We start from the raw sequence: 20,793 nt of genomic DNA on the forward strand, positions 1-20,793 counted from the left end.
GGGATGCCGCTGAACCTCAAACGCAGAATTAAACTTCTGGTCTGCATAATCTGAAACCAACGTAATATACCTGAGTAAATAATAATAAAATGTTAATGGAGTCTTTTCGCTTATACGTGCTATATAAAAAGTTATACCCATGGCTTTAGAGGGAATATCAATCACACAGTAATCCAAGCGCTCAGTCCATGTTTGCAAAGACCGCGGCGTCTGAGACCGGCCGGCTAAACCCCCACTGCACTGCAACTGCGACCGGCTAGCGGATTATTGACAAGAGCTGCACTTCAGCGCCCTGCCAGCCTGCCAGCCCGTTAGTCAATCGCGATCGCCCGCTCAAGTGTGTCCACTAGTCTGACATACTCTTAGGCGCATGCGTCGTGCGCGCATGTCGAAAGGTACAAGCGGGTCTGACGTGGTGCACCTTCCTATTCCAACATGCCGCTCTGTAAACTTTACTGAATGTACGGCTAACGATACGTGTCAATTAATTAAAAAGGTTCTAAAGCGAAGTGACTACATCCAGGGGAGCTGTGCAGTGCCGGTGCTAGGTTATTTTGCTCCCGAGGCCAAGCCTATTAGTGCTCCAACCGAATGTTCGGTAGCCAACTCGTGCGGCTGCCCGCCCTCCTGCCAAAGATCTGCTCCCTAGCGAATGCCTACTTCGCCTTAATGGTGGCGCCGGACCTGGGTCTGTGTCAATCACTCTCACTCATCTTTCGCAGCGAGCCCTCCCGTATTCTGTTTCCAAAATCACTGCTGCCACAAGCCCCCACCCCCCACCCTGAAAGAGGCGCTGAATTCCATGGAAATTTCCACTGCAGCGCTGCTAGTGCCCGGCCAGTGCCCCCCTTTACATCTGATAATATTATCCTTGTTCTGTACAGCCGGCGCTTACACTTGTCCTTTAAAAACGAACCCAATTCCTATGATTCCCATTCGAGTCAAACGTGAGCGAGATCCAACTTGACCCCCCTGACGCGTTGGTACCTTCAGGCTGGCCTGCTGTGCGTTGCTCCAGTCGTTCGCTCATCGTCGCTGCAGGTGAGGAGTGCCTTCTTCCCGAGAGGTCCGTTCCTTCACAGCTCACTTTGGATTAAGGAGCAAAAATCTGGAGCCTGCCAGAGCCCTCCACAGACGCGCGCACGTGGACCCCCGCGAGAGAAGAGCAGCCAATACAAGAGAGTGACCCGTCTATAAAAGCCGCCAGGAGGGGTTTGGGGGTTAGGGGGGGGCGTTCAGATCTAAACGAGGTGTGATGTGTTTGGGAGGGCTGGGAAGGGCATGGCGGGTTACAAAGAAGTGGAAGGGAGAGTTTGCAGTGTTGAGAATCTTGAGAAATAACTGGGTTTTTTTTTTTTTTTAAGATTTTATGGGTTATAAAAGTTGGGAATGTTACACTCATTTTCACATCAGCCCCCCAACAGGCCACCAGTTTACATCAGGACAGACACATGACAGAGGAAATGAAAATCCATCCATCTGTTTATCTAAGGGAGGCACTATATTATTAAAATAAATCTCCAATAAAAGGGTAGTTTTTCCTTAAACGTTTTTTAAGGTCTCAGTTAGAGTAAATATTTTAGTAACCAATGAATATGATAATTAAATCCACCCAGTCTAATGATGATAACAAAATAATAATAATAATAATAATAATAATAATAATATAATAATGATAATGCCCTGCGGTGGGTTGGCAACCTGGCCGGGATTTGCTTCCTGCCTTGTGCCCTGTGTTGGCTGGGATTGGCTTCAGCAGACCCCCGTGACCCTGTAATAGCTGGTTGGATAATGGATGGGTGTATGGATAATAATAAAAATAATAATAATAATAATAATGGACTTTAATTAAAGGACACGTATGTGTGTCTGTGTATCTGTGTGTCTCTTTAGCTTCTTTGTCTCTTCCATTCCAACAGATGGCACATCAGAACAAATTGTAGTAATGCATTGCCGTTTTCATTTTTACAGAAGGCACATCATAAATATTAACACTGCCTTAAATGGGCAGAGTGTAATTGCAGACTGGCAGTACCTATGATTTGGGTCACATAATGCCCCAATTGTCCTCACTGGTGGCGCATTGGTAGTGCTGCTGCTTTGCAGTAAGGAGACTATGGAAGATTGGGGGTTTGCTTCCCGGTTCCTCCCTGGGTGGATATTGCTTTGAGTACTGAGAAAAGCGCTATATAAATGTAATGAATGAATGAATTAACATCAAGTAATAGTTGTAATGTCAGTCATGAAATGCTTATCAAGTGCCTGGTTTTTAACATTCCTAAGCAGTGTCCCTCAGGTGTTGACGCCCAAGGCAGCCGCCTATATCATCTAATGGATTGACCGGCTCTGATTATGGATAACATTAGAGTTGTGAGGGGTTGTCTAACTCACAGAGTGTTTCATGACTGACATTGTGGATATTATGTGAACTACACCATAGGTATTGTAGACTGAAGTTAGACCCGTCTCTTTTTATGACTTCCATACCAAAATCATATAACAAAGATATATGTGTTGCATTTGTCATTCTAACAGATGGCGCATCACAAACTTTATTAGTAGTACATTTTATCAAATTACAGTTTTGTAAACTATATGCCATTGGGTCACAGGTTGCTGCCATTTTGTCACCTAGGATTGTGACTCACTATTGCCTTTAATGGGAATGAACCACCAACAACAACCCAGCTTAAAGAGTATTGGGCTGCTGTGGGTTGTTTAGAAATCGACATTGCTTCGATATGACTGTTGGCGCTGATTCTCTAAGGGGTCTCACCAGCACTTAGCTGCGATTTTTAAAGGGGGACAGCTATGAATGCCAGTAATGATTATTCAAGGAGGACCCCAATCTCATGGCTGTCATGGACTGGGTCTTGAAGACAGTAAGAAGGGCAAGATTGGGTTTCAAGTAAAACAAAAGGTTTAAGAAACTCGAGAACTTGAGACCCAAAGACCCATATTTTAAGAAACTGAGATTTAATAAAATGCATTAATAAAAATGTTTGTGATTGTATTATCGTAGTATGTCCCTACTTACCCTCTGCCTGTTTTCTCAAAGGTAAGTGTACTCGTCAAGTTCGTTATCGAGTTGGTCTACTGGAGCACTTTAATATTATCACACACATACATAGCTATATGCATCACAACAGGCCTTTCAATATGTCCTTCTTAACATCAAAGCAACAACTTTCAAGCCAGCTGACTATTTAGATTTTCCATCCTTTTGTTCTACATGCTGAGTGCCAGAAACTGGATGATAAGCCACTGCCTTCCATTTTCTTATTCCCCATATAAATGTGCTGCTTGAAACACCAATAAGAATTTCATTCCAACTAACTACTAAAATGGCCATTCCAAATTCATATTTAATTCAAATACATTCAAAAGCTTTCATATACAAACACTTGCTTTGCTTTCATTTCCTCTATTTCTTTCTTTAATTCACTGTTTTCAGTCCCATTATTCAACTCATGCCCAGCAGCCTACCATGGCTATACAGTACAAACCCCCCAGTTGCTCCACATTCAATTTGTAAATCAAATTTTATCTTAGCGCTGGTTCTTTTACCAAAAGTTGTGAATCAACTATTGGTGTAGCATATTTTTAAATAATGGATAAACATCAGAATTATACAGAGAATGCAGTACAGAATAATGGAAGAAAACACTTTTACTCTTTTCCCTTCTATCACTCCTCTGCTTTCACTTACAGTTAAGCATTGGCTGTTTTTATGTTACTGCCTGACATTTTTTCATGCCAATTGTTGCATCTGCCCATCACTAAGCAAATGCACACCATATTGTCACTTACACTTTCCTTCATGGAGTTTGCATGTTCTCCCCGTGTCTGCGTGGGTTTCCTCCGGGCACTCCGGTTTCCTCCCACAGTCCAAAGACATGCTGGTTAGGTGGATTGGAGATTCGAAATTGGCCCTAGTGTGTGCTTGGTGTGTGGGTGTGTTTGTGTGTGTCCTGCGGTGGGTTGGCACCCTGCCTGGGGTTTGGTTCCTGCTTTGTGCCCTGTGTTGGCTGGGATTGGCTCCAGCAGACCCCCGTGACCCTGTATTCGGATTCAGCGGGTTAGAAAATGGATGGATGGATGGACTTTCCTTCATTACCACATACAAGTAACCCTCACATTATAGCAGCTTTCCTTGTACACGGTCTCTCCAATATACAGTAAATATTGTTTTCTCTGCAGCACTAATCAACACTTTGAAAAGGAGTGCTCCCAATAACCAGCTTCATTTCTACTGCTGTTGCTGGATGTTTCACTACCCTATAGCCTGTAACAACTCTTCACCTTTAAAGTTATCAGGATCAATGCTACTTCAATCTTAAATGTAAATCAACGTTTAAAAAGTGCCTTTCCTTCAAACAGTTGACATATGTGTGCAGGTCTACACTATCACTCTCTTATCTCAATTGCAGAGACCTGAAAACTGCAAACTCCCACTGTTCTCTGCTGCTGCAAGCTACTCTCACCAAGACCGTTGCCACCATAAAACACCTCTACCTGTTTTTCCTACCCAACTAGCAACGTACTTTACTGATTGCCTCCTGTCCCATCAGCAATCTGCACTGCTATAAACTGCGCTCCCGTGTGCAGCACATCCTTTACTTTCAACAAAAGCGGCTCTCTTATCAGCAAACAGATATGAGAGTGCAGCGATCTGCGACAAACTAAGTTCTCCTGCATTTATCTCCCATTTCTCAGGGTGAAAGGACCCCGAAATCAAAGTACGTGCTTTAACACCGAGTGGTCCTTGCTTAATCAGTATGGCATTTTCCTTATACACTCTACGTGTACTGCTAGCTTGCTCACGACTTTTTAGCCAGGTATTACTCATGTTTCTTGCCCCCCCATTTAACTGCTTTGTAATAATTAACCATATACAATCTGTCTGACCAGCAGACAAGTGCAGGTTTTCGATTTACCCACCTTTGCCACCTCTTTGTGTAGAGATGGCTTATCTGCGTCTATGACTAGCGTAGCTGCTGCGGCTGACTCCGCCCTCCGCGGAGAAAGCACAACAGCCTCCGATTCTACACTCTCTACCGCTGCTGCTGCTGCTACGTTTAATGTTGCCGTTAACATTGCTGTTGCGGCTACTGCTGCTGCCTCCGTTTTTAGCAGAGAAAGCACAGCTGTAACAGCCGATTCTACTGTACACCTAAAAAACTTTGGAAATGCTGTTGATGCACGCTGACATGTGCCAGCTGTATGTCAGCATGTGATTACAGCATATTCGCCGCCAGTGGACGATCCACCCCGTCTTTGAAAAATGAAGTCTTACACACAAAAATGCAACACATGATTACTCTGGTAACTCTGCTCGCAGCACCAAAAATGTAATATCGTAGTATTTCCCTCTACTTACCCTTTACCTGTTGTCAGGGATGCCAGGGGCGATGACCCGCCGGGACATCATAAGGGACTGGAAGAGGGCGTGCGCCCACTTTGGATCATGTGGGGGCCGCCACCCTGGTTGCTTTGGGGGCCACGGGTTGAGGGCTTGGAAGCCCAACCCTGTAGGGGCCCGTGGTCACCGCCAGGGGGTTCCCTAATGCCTTGGGAACCCTGGACCTCAGCACTTCCTCCACACCAGGAAGTGCTGGGGGGAAGAGAAGCAGGGACACCCGGAATGCTTCCGGGAGTACAGCCGGCACTTCGTCAGCGGGTGATTGCCAGGGAGCACCTGGAGCACATCTGGGTGAAGATGAAAGGGGCCGCCTCCCTTCATTCGAGGCTGGAGTTGGATGGAAGCAGGACGAAGCAGGAGGAGTGAGAGTGGAGGCGGCCCGAAGAAAGGCAACGTGTGAGAGAGGCCTGGACTTTGGGGGACATGAAGGGGTTTGTGTGCACTTTGAATTGTAAATAGTATTGTAAATAAATGTGTGGTGGTGGAATTGCAACCTGTCTGCCTGTCTGTGCCCGGGTTCCGTTCACACTGTTTTCTCAAAAGTAATTGTACTCATCAAGTTCGTTATCAGGTTGGTCTACTGTTGCACTTTAAGATTAACACACACATACATAGCTATACACGTACTGTGGACGCCCAGGAGGACGAGAGGAGGGCTTGTGCCTCCTCCAGACGACGAAGGGGCGTCCGTCCTGGTTATGTTGGGGGCCTCGGGTAGGGGGCTTGGAAGCCCAGCCCTGTAGGGATCTGTGGCCACCGCCAGGCGGCGCCCCGATGCCGGTTTATCCTGTGTGGTCCTCGGCCGAGGCTGGAGCCCGGCCGGGACGCCTTGGAGGACCAGAGGAGGGCGTGTGCCTCCACCAGACCGAGAGGGGGCGTCCGTCCTGGTTATGCAGGAGGCCTCGGGTAGGGGGCTTGGAAGCCCAGCCCTGTAGGGACCCGTGGCCACCGCCAGGCGGCGCCCCAGTGCCTATTTATCCCGGGAGCCCGGCACTTCCGCCACACCAGGAAGTACCGGGGGGAAGACGACCGGGGACACCCGGACGGCTTCCGGGTGCGCAGCCGGCACTTCCGCCACACAAGGGCGTGTCTGCGGAGGAGTGCCGGGAAGCAGCTGGAGCCCATCCGGGTCCCCATAAAAGGGGCCGCCTCCCTCCAGTCATTGGTGGATGTCGGGAGGTAGCGAGACAGAGCTGGGGAGAGGATTGGAGGCGGCCAGGAAGAGAAGGCACAGTGACTGTGAGCCCTGGACTTTGGGGGAATCAGTGCAAGAGGCACTGGGGTTGATGCACGAACTTGTAAATATTGTAAATAAACAGTGTGTTGGGTGAACTTATGATGCCCATCTGTGTGTGTCCGGGCCAGCGTTCACAGTACACACAGACTCTAACCACAACAGTGCCCCCTGAATGGCACACACAGCTGATTAACCTTTAGCACTTTAAACCACACAAGTGCTTTAGGAATAACACAGCCTTTCACTCTCTCAGCACTTCAAGAGACTTACTTATTATCGGCATGAACAACATATGATGTTTTAATGATATCTCAGACCTAAATATTACTTTTTGTCTACAAGAATACATTTAAACATACAAAGGCTCAGCATCCTTGACTATAGGCCATTTATCAGCCAAGAATACCTTACTTATTGAGTGGAGCTCTCACTCGCAACCTTAATAAACCTCGCAGCACAGAGGTAATGGCAAATCTCCAGCCACACCAGGTGCTCCAAGAAATCTAACTTATTACTTTAATCACTCTATAGACATTAAGACAAAGCAGGGAAAGTTAACATCAGCATGGTATTTATTACAAGAATAATAATAATGCCAGTTGAACAAAGAATAATAAAAAAATAGGACTGATAGAAAAGTATGGATATATATATAGTCTTTAGAAAAAGCTTACAAAAAAGTAACAGATGACACGGATGAATGTCCCAGGGCGGCGTTTGATTTAGCAATCGATGTTCATGAAAATGCTGTTAACTGATGATCGAATGAAAACTGGTCATAAGTGTCTTTGTTTTCTTTTCTGACGTCACCCCTTCTGTCGTTTTCGCCATTTCTCTTCTGACGTTGCTTTCAAATGAGGCATATTTATTATAAAATTTCATACTGTGGTTTCACAACACATGATTGTTGCATACACCTGATTGGCGGGCTGTCAATATGATGGATGAATTTTGCTCAAACTCTTTAATCTATCTTTTCCCAGATAATAAAGTTTTTTGATGTTTCCTAAAACATCGGCATGTCCTCCTTTCCCAGGCTGTAAGCCGAATTGTTGTCCCAGATGTCAATGCATAAAGTAATCAATAGCCTGAGGTATCGACTCAGTCTTCCTTTCCCAGGCTTTAAAATCCTTTCTCAGGTTATAAAGTAATTGAGCCACCAGCATGTCTTCCTTTCTTTGTTGTTTTAAAAGTGAGGTATAACTGGGAAGAAGACATGCTTTGATGTGTCCTGAATGTAGTTCATCTGTTGTCTTGAACAAAATATAATGGAAATATAAACCAAAATGTACAGATTTTGTATCCCACAACAGTGATGCACCATATGTTAGAATGACAAATGCAATTCATCTTATTACTACATGCATTACAAAATACATTCCAATAGATGGTGCACTGCAAACATCAACGCTGAGGTCTACGTAGATAATAATAATACATTTTATTTATATAGCGTCTTTCTCAGCCTATGTAACTCTCTGTTGCATGCTGCTCAATAAAACAAACAGAAGAATTTTGTATGACTTCAATTGCAGATTAGTGTGTTGTTTCACAAGCAACAGGGAGCCCGATTGAATTGGGCTACAAATTCTACGTTTGTGAAATCCACACTTTCTCTGCAAATAATTATTTGTTTTTTTAAGTCCTTGAAATGATTTTGTTATCATGGCACTGATTTGTGCTTAAAACAGACCTTTTCGGCCAATGTAATGAAGAGCTTCCTGTTTAAACGGGGCTGCGAGACGTGAACTCAGCTCTTCGGCGCACCTCATTTGATTTTTTCCGGCAAACAAATTTTCAAAACAAACCGTATTTTACGACTCTAATCAGAGTTGGAGTAATAATTATTTTGGCGTGGTCATTTTAGATCTGAGGTCGGCTAAAATTTAAACAATGACCGTTGTTAATACCCAGCTGTCATTACTCAGTTTGCCAATGGATGTCAGAAGGATGGATGCCAAAACCGAACTACCCTAAGATAGATTTCGATGTACCAAGCAAATGGCGATACGTTCTAAATTACTTGCGGTTCTGGAGCTGTTGACGGGTTTAAGTCAGTCGACGATGTTAGTCCTGAAAAGTACGCCCCACCAAACCAACGTTCCAAAAACCAACTGAACTTACTGTTATCTGCTCGAACCAACAGCGACTTACTATACTCGGCCATCCAGCGGCGTCACTGAAGCATTCGAACATTCTTAGCCAATCATGCAATACTGCGTCCGCCATGTGATGTTCTAACTACAGAGGCACAGTCCCATTGCATGGTTCTGACTTGTATTGAGTCGAGGTATTGACGCGAACACCAAACATACGGATAGTATCAAATTATATATAAGGAAATTTAGCTTGAAAAAAGTCACTTCAACTTAAATATTTTAGATTCAGCATTTTCTTCCTTGGCATGTCAGAAGGCAGCAGCTGTAAACAAACAGACCCTCAGTGGTCAGTCCGAGCGAGTGAAATGTCATATGAGAAGCCCAAGTGTGTCTGAATCTTATACTTGAATGTGCTGTCTGTACAAACAGTGGTGTGAGCAAACTTCAATGACACATCACACACTCCACATGACAAAATGTTTAATATGCAAGAATGACTCTGATGGAGTAGATACAAAAAATAAATACAAATGCTCCAGGTTTCCTTCAGTCCATGGATTTTTTAAACCCACATGTATGTAGGGAAGCTGGAGCCTAAGCAAGGCAGTAACAATCCTGGACAGGACACAAGATACAGTAAGTGGGTACCAGGATCCTGGGCACTTTTGTAAATGACTGACAGGATCACGACCCTTGAAGCCACTGAAGCCATGCCCCTTATTGGGCAAAGGCTGGCAATTGTAGTAGTATAAGAACAGTCAAGGAGGAGGTGAAGCGCATCAGGAATAGTAAAGGGGGATTAAAAAATAGAGACTGTGAAATAGCAGACGCTCTAAACTCGCTTTTTTCTGAGGTCTTCACAACTGAGGAAGCAGAAAACCTCCAAGTGGTAACAGAGACTGCTAAGGAGGTACTGACAGATTTAGAAATTGTAGGGGAAGAAGAGCTGCTCAGATTAAACAGGCTGAAATCAAACAAATCACCTGGACCACATCATATTTACCACGGAGCACTTATGGAGGTTAGTGAGTACAGACATAAACCACTGACGCATATTTTTAGGAAGTCACTGCACACTTGGGAGATTCCAAAGGATTGGAGATTGGCAAATATCCTAAAAAGGGTGAGTGGGCATGCAGATCCAAACAACTAAAGGCCAGTAAGCTTAATGCGCATCACAGGAAAATTAATGGAAGGAATAATTAAGGAGAAGATTGAGCAGCACATGGCAAGTGCAGGGGTTTTACTGAACAGTCAGCATGGGGTCAGAAGAGGGAGGTCGTGTTTTACTAACATGCTGGAATTTTATGAGGAAGCAACAAAAAGGTATGATTAAAGTGAGGCAGATGATATTATTGATCTGGACATTCAGAATGCATTTGATGAGGTGCCACATGAGAGGGTAGGCATGAAACTAAAAGAAGTGGCAGTTCAGGGTGTTGATGGGTGCAGAATTGGCTCAGACAGAAGAAGCTGAGGATGATGGTGTGAGGAGCCTCATCAGAATTGGCCGATGTTAAGAGTGGTGACCAGCAGGGGGCAGTGCTGGGGGCTGCTGCTATTTTTAATATATATGAATGATTTAGATAGGAATATAAATAACAAGCTGGTTAAGTTTGCAGATGATCCCAAGATGGTGGATTGGCAGATAATTTAGAGTCTGTTAAATAATCACAGAGGGACATGGACAGCAGAGAGGCTTGGGCAGATTTGTGGACGATGAAATTGAATGCCAGCAAATGTAAAGAATTATACACAGGAAGTGAAAATGTAAGGTTTGAATACACAATGGGCGGTCAGAAACTTAAAAGTCCATATTATGAGAAGGATTTAGGAGTCGTAGTGGACTAGACACTATTAACTGCCAGACAGTGTTGAGAAGCCATTAAGAAGGCTAACAGACTGTCAGGTTATATAGCGCCTTGACGTGTGGAGTACAAGTCACAGGAGGTTCTGCTCAAGCTTTATAACACACTGGTGAGACCTCATCTGGGGTCCTGGGTGCAGTTTTGGTCTCCAGGATACAAAAAGGACATAACAGCACAAGAAAAGGTCCAGAGAAGTGCAAATTCCACTATTCTCTTGCTTTCTATTGATTTTATGTTTAATTTTTCTGTATTTTTTACCTTCTAATTCCTGATACTTCTTGTCCTTTAATTTTGCTGTGTTTCCCTCTAACTAATTTACAGCCTCTCAGGCGCTGCAGACTTCAGATCTGCAGTTACCTGAAGGCACCTGCTGCCACTGCCACTTTGCTGTAGCATTAATTTCTTTACATTTTGCTCTTCTGTTTCCTTTTGTGCGTCTTCCTTTTTTTAGATTTGAGCTTTCTCACTTTTGGCCTTTCTGGTTGGTGGAATTTTTGAGATGGTTTTTGGATTGAATTCTCTTATCTCACCAGTTTGTTAATTAAATTGTTCTTTTTCTTTTTTTAGTTTTTTCTCCTTTTTTATACTTTATTAAATTATTAGCTACACCTACCTCTTGAAGACAGGTAACATAATAAAATTTTAAAATATTTCATATGTTATCTTACGTGTACCCTCTGCATTTCTCCTGAGCCTTTCCTCAGTATCCTTGTGTGTCTCAGCTTCTCTTGCCCGGTGTTTCCTCTTTCAGTCGCATTCCCATTAAGCCTGCTTCTCAAACCCTGTCATTTCAAGGTGCATTGAGAAGGCAAACAGAATGTGATGTTATATAGCGCCTTGATGTGTGGAGCACAAGTCCAAGGAGGGTCTGCTCAAGCTTCATAACACACCGGTGAGGCCTCATCTGTTGTTCTGTGTGCAGTTTTGGTCTCCAGGATACAAAAAGGACATAACAGCACAAGAAAAGGTCCAGAGAAGAGCGACGAGGCTGATTGAGGGCTACAGGGGATGAGTTATGAGGAAAGATTAAATAAGCTGAGCCTTTACAGTTTAAGAAAAAGAAGATGAAGTGGAGACCTGACTGAAGTGTTTAAAATTATGAAGGGAATTAGTCCAGTGGATCGAGACTGTGACTTTAAAATGAGTTCATCAAGAACTCGGGGGACACTGCTGAAAACTTGTGAAGGGTAAATTTTACAAAAACGTGAGGATGTTTGTCTTTACACAGAGAACCAATAATTGGCCAAGTAGTGTGGTAGACAGGAGGACTTTAGGGACCTTCAAACCCTGACATGATGTTAGTTTAGAACATTTAAGTGAATAGGACTGACAGGCTTTTTCGGGCTGAATTCCCAAGATTATTCTAATGCTCTAATTTAGCTCAGTGGAACAAAAAAGCAAAATTATGGAGGAGAAATGGCCCAAATCAAAAATGAACTTGAAGCATTGAACTCAAAAACAAACAGTTTCATCAGATTGCACGGTGTCAAAAAGCCCTGTAACAATTTGCAGCTCAATAATTTAGAAAACACCCCAGGATCCTGAGAATGGATGGATAATATTTTATACAGCTTTAAATTGTTTTGCTGTTTCCTACGTACAATACACATCAATATTCTTACTTGCTTATATGACCTATATACAACACTGTGGCATTCTTAACCCTAACCTTCAGAAGTGTCCATGTTCTTCAGAGTGATGCCATAGAGGAATCATTTTGGTTCCCAAAACCCACCATCCATATAAAGGTTTCACAAAGAACTTATTTATTTAGATCCCTTAGGAGTTCAGTAAATAGCCATGAAGAGATTTGTGAAATGACTTTCCAATCAATTTTTAAAGGAACAGGCTGCTCTTATCCTTGTAGGTCACCTTCTTCTTCTTCTGGCTGCTCCTGTTAGGGGTCGCCACAGCGGATCATCTTCTTCCATCTCTTCATGTCCTCTCCATCTTGTTCTGTTACACCCATCACCTGCATGTCCTCTCTCACCACATCCATTAACCTTCTCTTAGGCCTTCCTCTTCTCCTCGTCCCTGGCAGCTCTATCCTTAGCACCCTTCTCTCATTATACTCAGCATCTCTCCTCTGCTCATGTCCAAACCAACGCAATCTCGCTTCTCGGGCTTTGTCTTCAAACCTACTACACATTAAAGATTTTTGTTTTCTTCACATACTCAAAATCTTTTCAAAGCCCAAACAAATTTCATATGTTAAGAACCCTAAATGAAATAAATAAGCAACCCAGTAGAGCTCCACTAAAGAACATTACATTTAAGAGGCCTCTCCAGCAGCGCTTTGAGAGATGCCCATTATAAGATGGCTGCACACAAGGGATTGCAGAATATTATTTGTTCCACACTCCTAAAAATGAAGGTGCCCAAGTAGTTCTACAGAGCGATGACATAAGGAAATCATTTTGGTTGCCAAATGAATCATCCATATGAATGTTCCAGATAGACCTGTCAATACTGTATATGTAAATATCTGTAAGAGGCTCCATACTGTAAATGACCATCAATAGATAATACAGTAGAGTCTCGCTTATCCAACATTCTGTATTATCCGACGTCCCACCACAAAAAAAAAAACAAAAACAAAATCAATCAATCAATCAGCAACAAGAACTGCAAGTTGCGAGCGTGAGCTTAGTCTATTTTTTGTTGCTAAATTCATTTTTTCAGTTAATTTTTTCAGTTGTTTTGTTGTAAAACATGATTACAGTGGATTATGTGGCCCACCCTATCTGTCGTGTGTACGTGTGTCTCTCGTGCGTGCGTGCGTGCGTGTGTGTGTGTGTGTATGCGTGCGTGTGTCTCTCTCGCGTGCTTGTGTGTGTGTGTGCGCGCGTGTGTCTCTCTTTCTCTTGCGCGCTTGTTTGTGTGTGCGTGCACGCGTGCGTCTCTCTCTCGCATGCATGTGTCTGCACAGGGAGAGACTGACCACGTGCGGAAATCATCGGCGCGCACAAACCGAAAGGGAAACTGGCTTGTTTCTATACCGTTTGTGTGGTCCTGAACAGAGGCAAAAGTTTTTGGTCATAACCCGATTTGTACATGTTTAGAGACGTTCTTGAACCGAGCCACTGTATTAGGTTAGTAATGTGTAAAATTATAACATGGTTTGACGTTTAATAGGCTTTTTCTTAACACCTCCCATTATCCAACATTTTCGCTTATCCAACGTTCTGCCGGCCCATTTATGTCGGATAAGCAAGACTCTACTGTAACTGATTTGTGAAATATCCATAAGTCCTGATTTTATAAAGACCCTCAATGCATACAATCACACAGGCTAAGTGTACATTTTATTAATCTGTTAATGTTTTGCTAAGTAGCCTACCAAACATTAAAGATTTTGTTTTCCTACATACAGTATTAGGAAGTTTTTCAAAGAACAAACTTCACATGCAGACAACCCTTCGCAGAATGAAAATGTGCTCGGTCAAGCAATGGCTTTATGAGGAACCACACAAGGCAACAAAGAATTACGAAACGTCATTAAAGAACAATTTTTTAAGAGTGCACGATGAAAGAAATATTCCACAGAAGATGGAATCAATATTATTCAGCACAGAAATGCCAAACCCCTCAGTGTTGTGAAAGTTCACTTGCAGCCGCGGAGCCTCACGCTTCTCGACTCGTGCAGATCCGCACACGGACAGCAGCACAAAAGACAAAAGAGAACTGAGGAGAGGCGCCGAAGCCGAGTGCCGTGATGACCTAAATTCCAAGTGCAGACGAGAGAGGTCATGAGCGGTGACCCATGCTGGTCATTCCAAGCGACGCCTACACTCACTCTGCAGCTCTCTCTGCTCTGCTGTGAGCTCCTCCACATTACAGCATACAAGACCATTGTTTCTACAGTCTGAGTCAATTTGGTGGTGGTGGTGGTGGTTGGGAGTATGCACTGATACACACACCCACCACACGACGAACCACCTGTCAGTTTGGTCTTGTCTGGGAAATCATTACTTTATATAGTGTCTTTGCATAGTGATCGCCATCCCAGGTTACTACCTTATATAGCGCCTTTACATGATTATCACCATCCCAGGTTACTACCTAATATAGCACCTTTAAATGTAGTACATGCCATGCCAGGCTACTACTTTATATAGTGCCTTTTCATGGTGATCACCATCCTAAGTTACTACTTTATGAAGCACCTCTTCATGATTATCACCATCCCAGGTTAATTCTTTGACCGGTGTCAGAGCTTGGTCCGCATTGCCGGCAGTAAGTCGAGCCCATTTCCAGTGAGAGTTGGACTCTGCCAGGGCTGCCCTTTGTGACCGATTCTGTTCATAACTTTTATGGACAGAATTTCTAAGCACAGCCAGGGTGTTGAGGGGGTCCGGTTTGGTGGACTGAGGATTGCGTCACTGCCTGTTTGCTTCATCGGGCCGTGATCTTCAGCTCTCTCTGGATCGGTTCGCAGCTGAGTGTGAAGCGGCTGGGATGGGAATCAGCACCTCCAAATCCGAGACCATGGTCCTCAGGGTGGAGTGCCCTCTTAGGGTTGGGAGTGAGATTTTGCCCCAAGTGGAGAAGTTAAAGTATCTCAGGATCTTGTTCACGAGTGAGGAAAGAATGGAGCGTGAGATCGACAGGCGGATTGGTGCTACATCCACAGTGACGCGGGCTCTGCATCGATCTGTCGTGGTGGAAAAGGAGCTGAGTTGTAAGGCAAAGCTCTCAATTTACCAGTCGATCTACGTTCCTACCCTCGGCCTATGGTCATGAGCTATGGGTAGTGACCGAAAGAACGAGATGACGAATACAAGCGGCCAAAATGAGTTTCCGCCGAAGGGTGTCTGGGCTTTCCCTTAAAGATAGGGTGAGAAGCTCAGTCATCCGGGAGGGCTCAGAGTAGAGCCGCTGCTCCTCCGCATCGAGAGGAGTCAGATGAGGTGGCTCAGGCATCTGATCAGGATGCCTCCTGGATGCCTCCCTGGTGAGGTGTTCTGTGCACGTCCAACCAGGAGGAGGCACCAGGGAAGACCCAGGACATGCTGGAGGGATTATGTCTCCTGGCTGGCCTGGGAACGCCTTGGGATTCCCCCGGAAGAGCTGGAAGAAGTGACCGGGGAGAGGGAAGTCTGGGTATCTCTGCTCAAGCTGCTGCTCCCGCGACCCAATCTCAGATAAGCGGAAGAGGATAAATGGATACGTTTTTATAGCGCTTTTCTCTCTACTCAAAGCACTCAGCAATTGCAGGTTAAGGGCCTTGCTCAAGGGCCCAACAGAACATAGTCCTTTTCGGCATTTATGGGATTCGAACTGGCAACCTTTCGATTGCCAGTGCAGATCCCTATCCTCAGAGCCACACATCATAGAGCGCCATGACATGGTGATCACCATCCCAGGTGACGTCACTGTTAGAATATCTTTTTTTTTTTTTTTTTTTTTGTTATAAGCACTGACAGGTGAAGCAGATCATACAGGGTCACATAATGAGTCTATAGTGTGTACGCATTGTTCTTTATATAGTGCCTTACATAATAACCTTAGACACTTTACAGGTGACAGTGCAGCTGTTTCCAAATTAATACAATGTGAACACTGACAGGTGAAATGAAGGGGTCAGTGCCGGGGATTGACCTTTTTCTATAGTGTCATGTTTTGTTATGTTGCCCCCTTGTGTTCAACTCATTTCAATTCCTTTTTTCCCTCAACGAGCTACACTGAATGTCAAAGCGAAAACAGGATATTAAGAATTTTGTAAATGTATTAAAAAATAATAAAATAAAATACCACGTTGACACAAGTATTCAGAGCCTTTTTGTCAATACTTCGGCAGCCATTCCAGCCTGCAGTCTTCCTGGGTCTGATGTGACAAGCTGCATACCTCTGGAGTTGGGGATCTTCTGCTATGTTTCTCTGCAGATCCTCTCCAGCTCTGTCAGCTTGGATGGAGACCATCAGTGGACAGCAACTTCAAGGTCTCTCCAGAGATGATTGACTGGATCAGGTCTGGATTCCAGCTGGGCCATTCAAGCCCATTCTCAGATGTGTCCTTCAGCCACCCCTGTGCTGTCTTTGCTTTGTCCTGATGGAATGGGAACCTTTGGCCCAGTCTGAGGCCCAGGGCGCTCTTAGCAGGTTTTTCATCAAGGATGTCTCTGTGCTTTGATCAAATTACCTTTCCCTTGACCCCCAGACTAGTCTCCCACTCCCTGATCCTGTCACCACCATGCGTAGGAATGGTATTGCGCAGGTGACGAGCAGAGCCTGGTGTCCTCCAGAGATGACACTTAGAACTGAGGCCAAAGAATTCAATGTTGGTTTCATCAGACCAGAGAATGTTGTTTCTCACAGTCTGGGAGTCTTTTAGGTGCTTTTTTACAAACTTCAAGCAGGCTTTCATGTATCATCTGCTCACTCTGCAAAAATCCCAGGATGCTGCAGTGGTTCATGGTCACCTGACTTACTAAGACCCTTCTCTCCTAATTGGTCAGTTTGGCTGGGCAGCCAACTCCAGGAAGACTTGTGGTTTCTCCATTTAAGAATTATGGGGGCCAGTGTTCTCTTTGGAACCTTCAATGATGCAGATTTTTTTAGAAGCCTTCCCCAGATCTGTAACTCAACACAATCCTGAGTAGCCATTGTGTTTGCTGGTCACCTCACTTACCAAGACCTTTCTCTCCTGATTGGTAAGTTTGGCCAGGCAGCCAGCTCTAGGAAGAATTGTGGTTGTTCCAAGCTATATCCATTTTAGCATTATGAAGGCCATTGTGCTCCTGGGAATTTTTTTATGGTTGCCTTCCCCGGATCTGTACCTCGCCACCATCCTGTCTCTAAGCTCTCCTTCGACCTCATGGCTTGGTGGACCTTCTATTGATGGGTGTGCTCCATTCCTTAAGGTGGACTCCAAACAAGGTGTAGAAGCAATTCATCGATGGTCAATAGAAGGGGATGCACCTGAACCAAAGCAAAGGGTCTGACTACTTGTGTCAATGGGAGATTTCAGCTTTTTATTTGTAATACATTTGTAAAATAATTTCTAAACTCCGGTTTTTGGTTTGACGTTCTGAAGTTTCGAGTGCTGCTTAATGAAATGCGTTGAATTGATTTTAACACAAGGTGGTGCCATAACAAAATGTGAGCAAAGGGGTCAAGGTGGGATAGATGGAAGTGCAGGTGTGCTCTACCTGCTGGGCATTGCTGCCTGTCACACCCCCTGTTGGTCATATGCATGCTCATCAGCAGGGCACCATCCTTCACAGATGTTTGGCCCCTTTAAGCCGAGAGCATCTACAGATGGTATGGGGCGGCCATAGGGATCCTTTTTAGGGTTAGGGTTAGGGTTAGGGTTCTAGCCACTGCCAGAAACTCCCTTGCTCTGCCTTCCCTCAGGCAGCTCCTTAAGTGTCTCCTTCTGTCACCATGATAATAATTTTCGAGTGAAAAATGTTTTTTCTTAAAACGATTTTTTTTTAAAGTAGTATCGATAACTGTTGTTTTTAAATGTGCTTATTATATATGTACTAACTGTGCTAAGTGGGTTTAAGGCAGATTGAAATCTAAGTAATCAACCTAGACATCAACGTTAATGTTTTGCTGTGCACCATCAATTAGAATGCATATTATAAGGCATGTAGTAATAAAATACATTACTAAAAATGTTTGTGATGCTCTATCTGTTGGAATGACAAATGTAATGCATATATCTCTGTTATAAGTCATTTGGTATGGACTTTGTAAAAGTAGTGTTAATGTTTGTGATGCACCATCTGTTGGAATGAAAAATGCAATGCATTTTATTACTGCAACCATTTGTGATGTGCCATCTGTTGGAATGACAGAAACATAGTAACTGGACGAACACACAAACATTTATCTTTGTATTAAGGTGGATGACACGAAATATTGAATCCTTGTTTTATGTTTGTTGGTCTATTCAGCAGTATTGTGAAAGGATTTATGTTCAGATGCTCAAAATGTCATGGACTGGGACGGTCCCTTTCAAAAACTCCTTCCATTGCAATAAGGGGAACCTGTGCACTATGTACTGAGGTCTACAAATCTCAGTGATTCTGGTGCCTTCAGCAATTGCTGTTTGGATTTTCCAGCAAAGCCTCTGCAGCCAACCTCTACCAGGTAGGTAGACGCCTTCTATTCTGCTGCGGACAACTCACAGAACTTCTCCTTCTTCCTCTCTTATAAGGTTACCTCCATGCCTTCCTTTCATGGGACGATGAGTTTGACCGTGACCCCCACCTTGACAGAGGTGGACCACAGGACAATATCTGGTCATAGGGAAGGTGTGGTGATCTCACATGGGAATTTCAGCTGTTGGTGCAGGTCCACCCTCATGTTCCACTAGAACCCAGGTGTCAGGACAAACCACTGCTTTTGGATGATGTTTCATGCACTGGTGCCATACCTGAGGAAGTGTATCCACTGTTGGGATGGTGACAGGCTGGTCTTACTTACTACCTCGGCCATTTTTCGCAGGACTTGGTCATGATGCCATCGACTCCATCCTTGGGTCAAAACTGCCTTGCGACCCAAAAGAATGTGCTGCAAGCTGGGAAGTAACGAGTTCTCATAGTTGTATGGTGCTCGCTAGCAGGTGAAACGACTCGCTCAGGACTCAGCTACGACTTGGTGGTCCAGAATCGCACTTACAGTAAGTTTATATGGCAGCTTTGATAGTAAACACACTTCAAGGCACCATACCGATACTGTAGAAGGTTCCCAGATTTATAGGGTGTTCACTAGCAAGTGAAGTGACTCGTTCAGGATCCAACTGAGAGTTAGTGGTGGGGAATGGTACTTGCTTTTTATAGTGCCTTTTGTGAAGAACAACTTCCCAAGACAATTCACAAGCACAGTGTAATCTTACCCATATATATATATATATATATATATATATATATATATATATATATATATATATATATATATATAAAAAGTAGACACTGCCAGGTGAAATGACTCATGCAGGATTACATTTCTTTAGCATTTTTCCCCCACACAGCTCTCGGGTACAGTACAGTTGTTTCCATACTTACCCATCTGCACATGGGGACCACCTGGAAGGCTCAGGTAAGCCCGACAATTCAACTCCAATACAAGGAGAGGGTGCTGTCGCTATCCATATCTCCTGTTTGTCCAAACCAAACCCCAGTAGATGACACCTAGCCCCGCCCACAACTCAGCATCCAAACTCCGCCCCTTCTGTGCTCACATGTACTTAACCAGATGACCTACAGAGGGAGGCCTTCACTTTTGGACCTGCTACAACTGGAGAAGGAGCTTTCAATAATGATCTTTCGTTCCAGTCAGAGTCTCAACACTGCTTTTCTAATTTTTTATTATTATTGTCACTCAGCCAAGTAGGCTATTATCTGTTCTTAAATGGGGGCGCCAAGTAGGCTAGTGTCTGTTGTTAAATGGGGGCTATCCGGTGTGATACCCTGAACCCTCGCACCCGTGTCTTACAAATTATTCACACAGTGTACACTGTACATATAGGCAGGTGTAGTGACCGGGTGCTTAGTGGCATTGGTTTCATACTATATTACACATTTTACACCAATTTACATTTTATATAGTGCCTTTCATTCAGTTTGTTTGCACAGCACCCCTCATTGAGTGCAGGCGCAGGGTGCTGTTGTTAACAAACTCTTTACAGTATATCCATATTTGTACAAGGTGAGCACTGGCACATGACTTGAGTCGTGAAGGGTGACATACAGAGTCAGTAGTGGGCATTTATTATAACATTACATATTGAAGCATACTGTATTTTATATAGTGCCTTTCATAGGTAAAGCCTTCAAGGTACATTGCAAGTACTGTACTCATATAGTATACCCATATTAATAGCTCTGGAACTCACTACCATCTGAGCTTAGAAATATTGAATCATTTTCACTTTTCAAATCTAAACTTAAAACTCATTTGTTAAAGACTGCTTTTTCTCTTTGATTACAATTGCTCTGTCTGACTTTAATTTTTGTATTTTAATTTTGTTTATAATCTGTGTTTTGTCTATTGTTCGGTGTCCTTAAGTGTTTAGAAAGGGGCCTACAAATAAATAAAATTAATTATTATTATACAATGTGAGCACTGGCATATGACTCATAAAGGGTCACATACAGAGTTAGTGGCGGGCATTTGTTAGATAGATAGATAGATAGATAGATAGATAGATAGATA

The 20,793-nt window shown here is 43.8% G+C and overlaps 1 protein-coding gene across 2 annotated transcripts in view; it reads right to left on the reverse strand.

Moving 5' to 3' along the window:
• csad (cysteine sulfinic acid decarboxylase) overlaps positions 1–20,793 on the reverse strand; it is a 113,520-nt gene that overhangs the window by 78,809 nt on the left and 13,918 nt on the right. Inside the window, exon 1 of one of the 2 annotated variants that reach the window (XM_039746752.1) lies at positions 988–1,179. The exons of the other annotated variant lie outside the window; for it this stretch is intronic. Within the exon in view, the coding sequence (XP_039602686.1) occupies positions 988–1,030 (43 nt within the window). The 5' untranslated portion in view covers positions 1,031–1,179. Of the gene's footprint in view, positions 1–987; positions 1,180–20,793 lie in introns of those variants that run through there. 2 annotated transcript variants of the gene reach the window in all.

The sequence above is a fragment of the Polypterus senegalus genome, chromosome 3, assembly GCF_016835505.1.
Source record: "Polypterus senegalus isolate Bchr_013 chromosome 3, ASM1683550v1, whole genome shotgun sequence".
Taxonomy (NCBI): Eukaryota; Metazoa; Chordata; class Cladistia; order Polypteriformes; family Polypteridae; genus Polypterus; species Polypterus senegalus.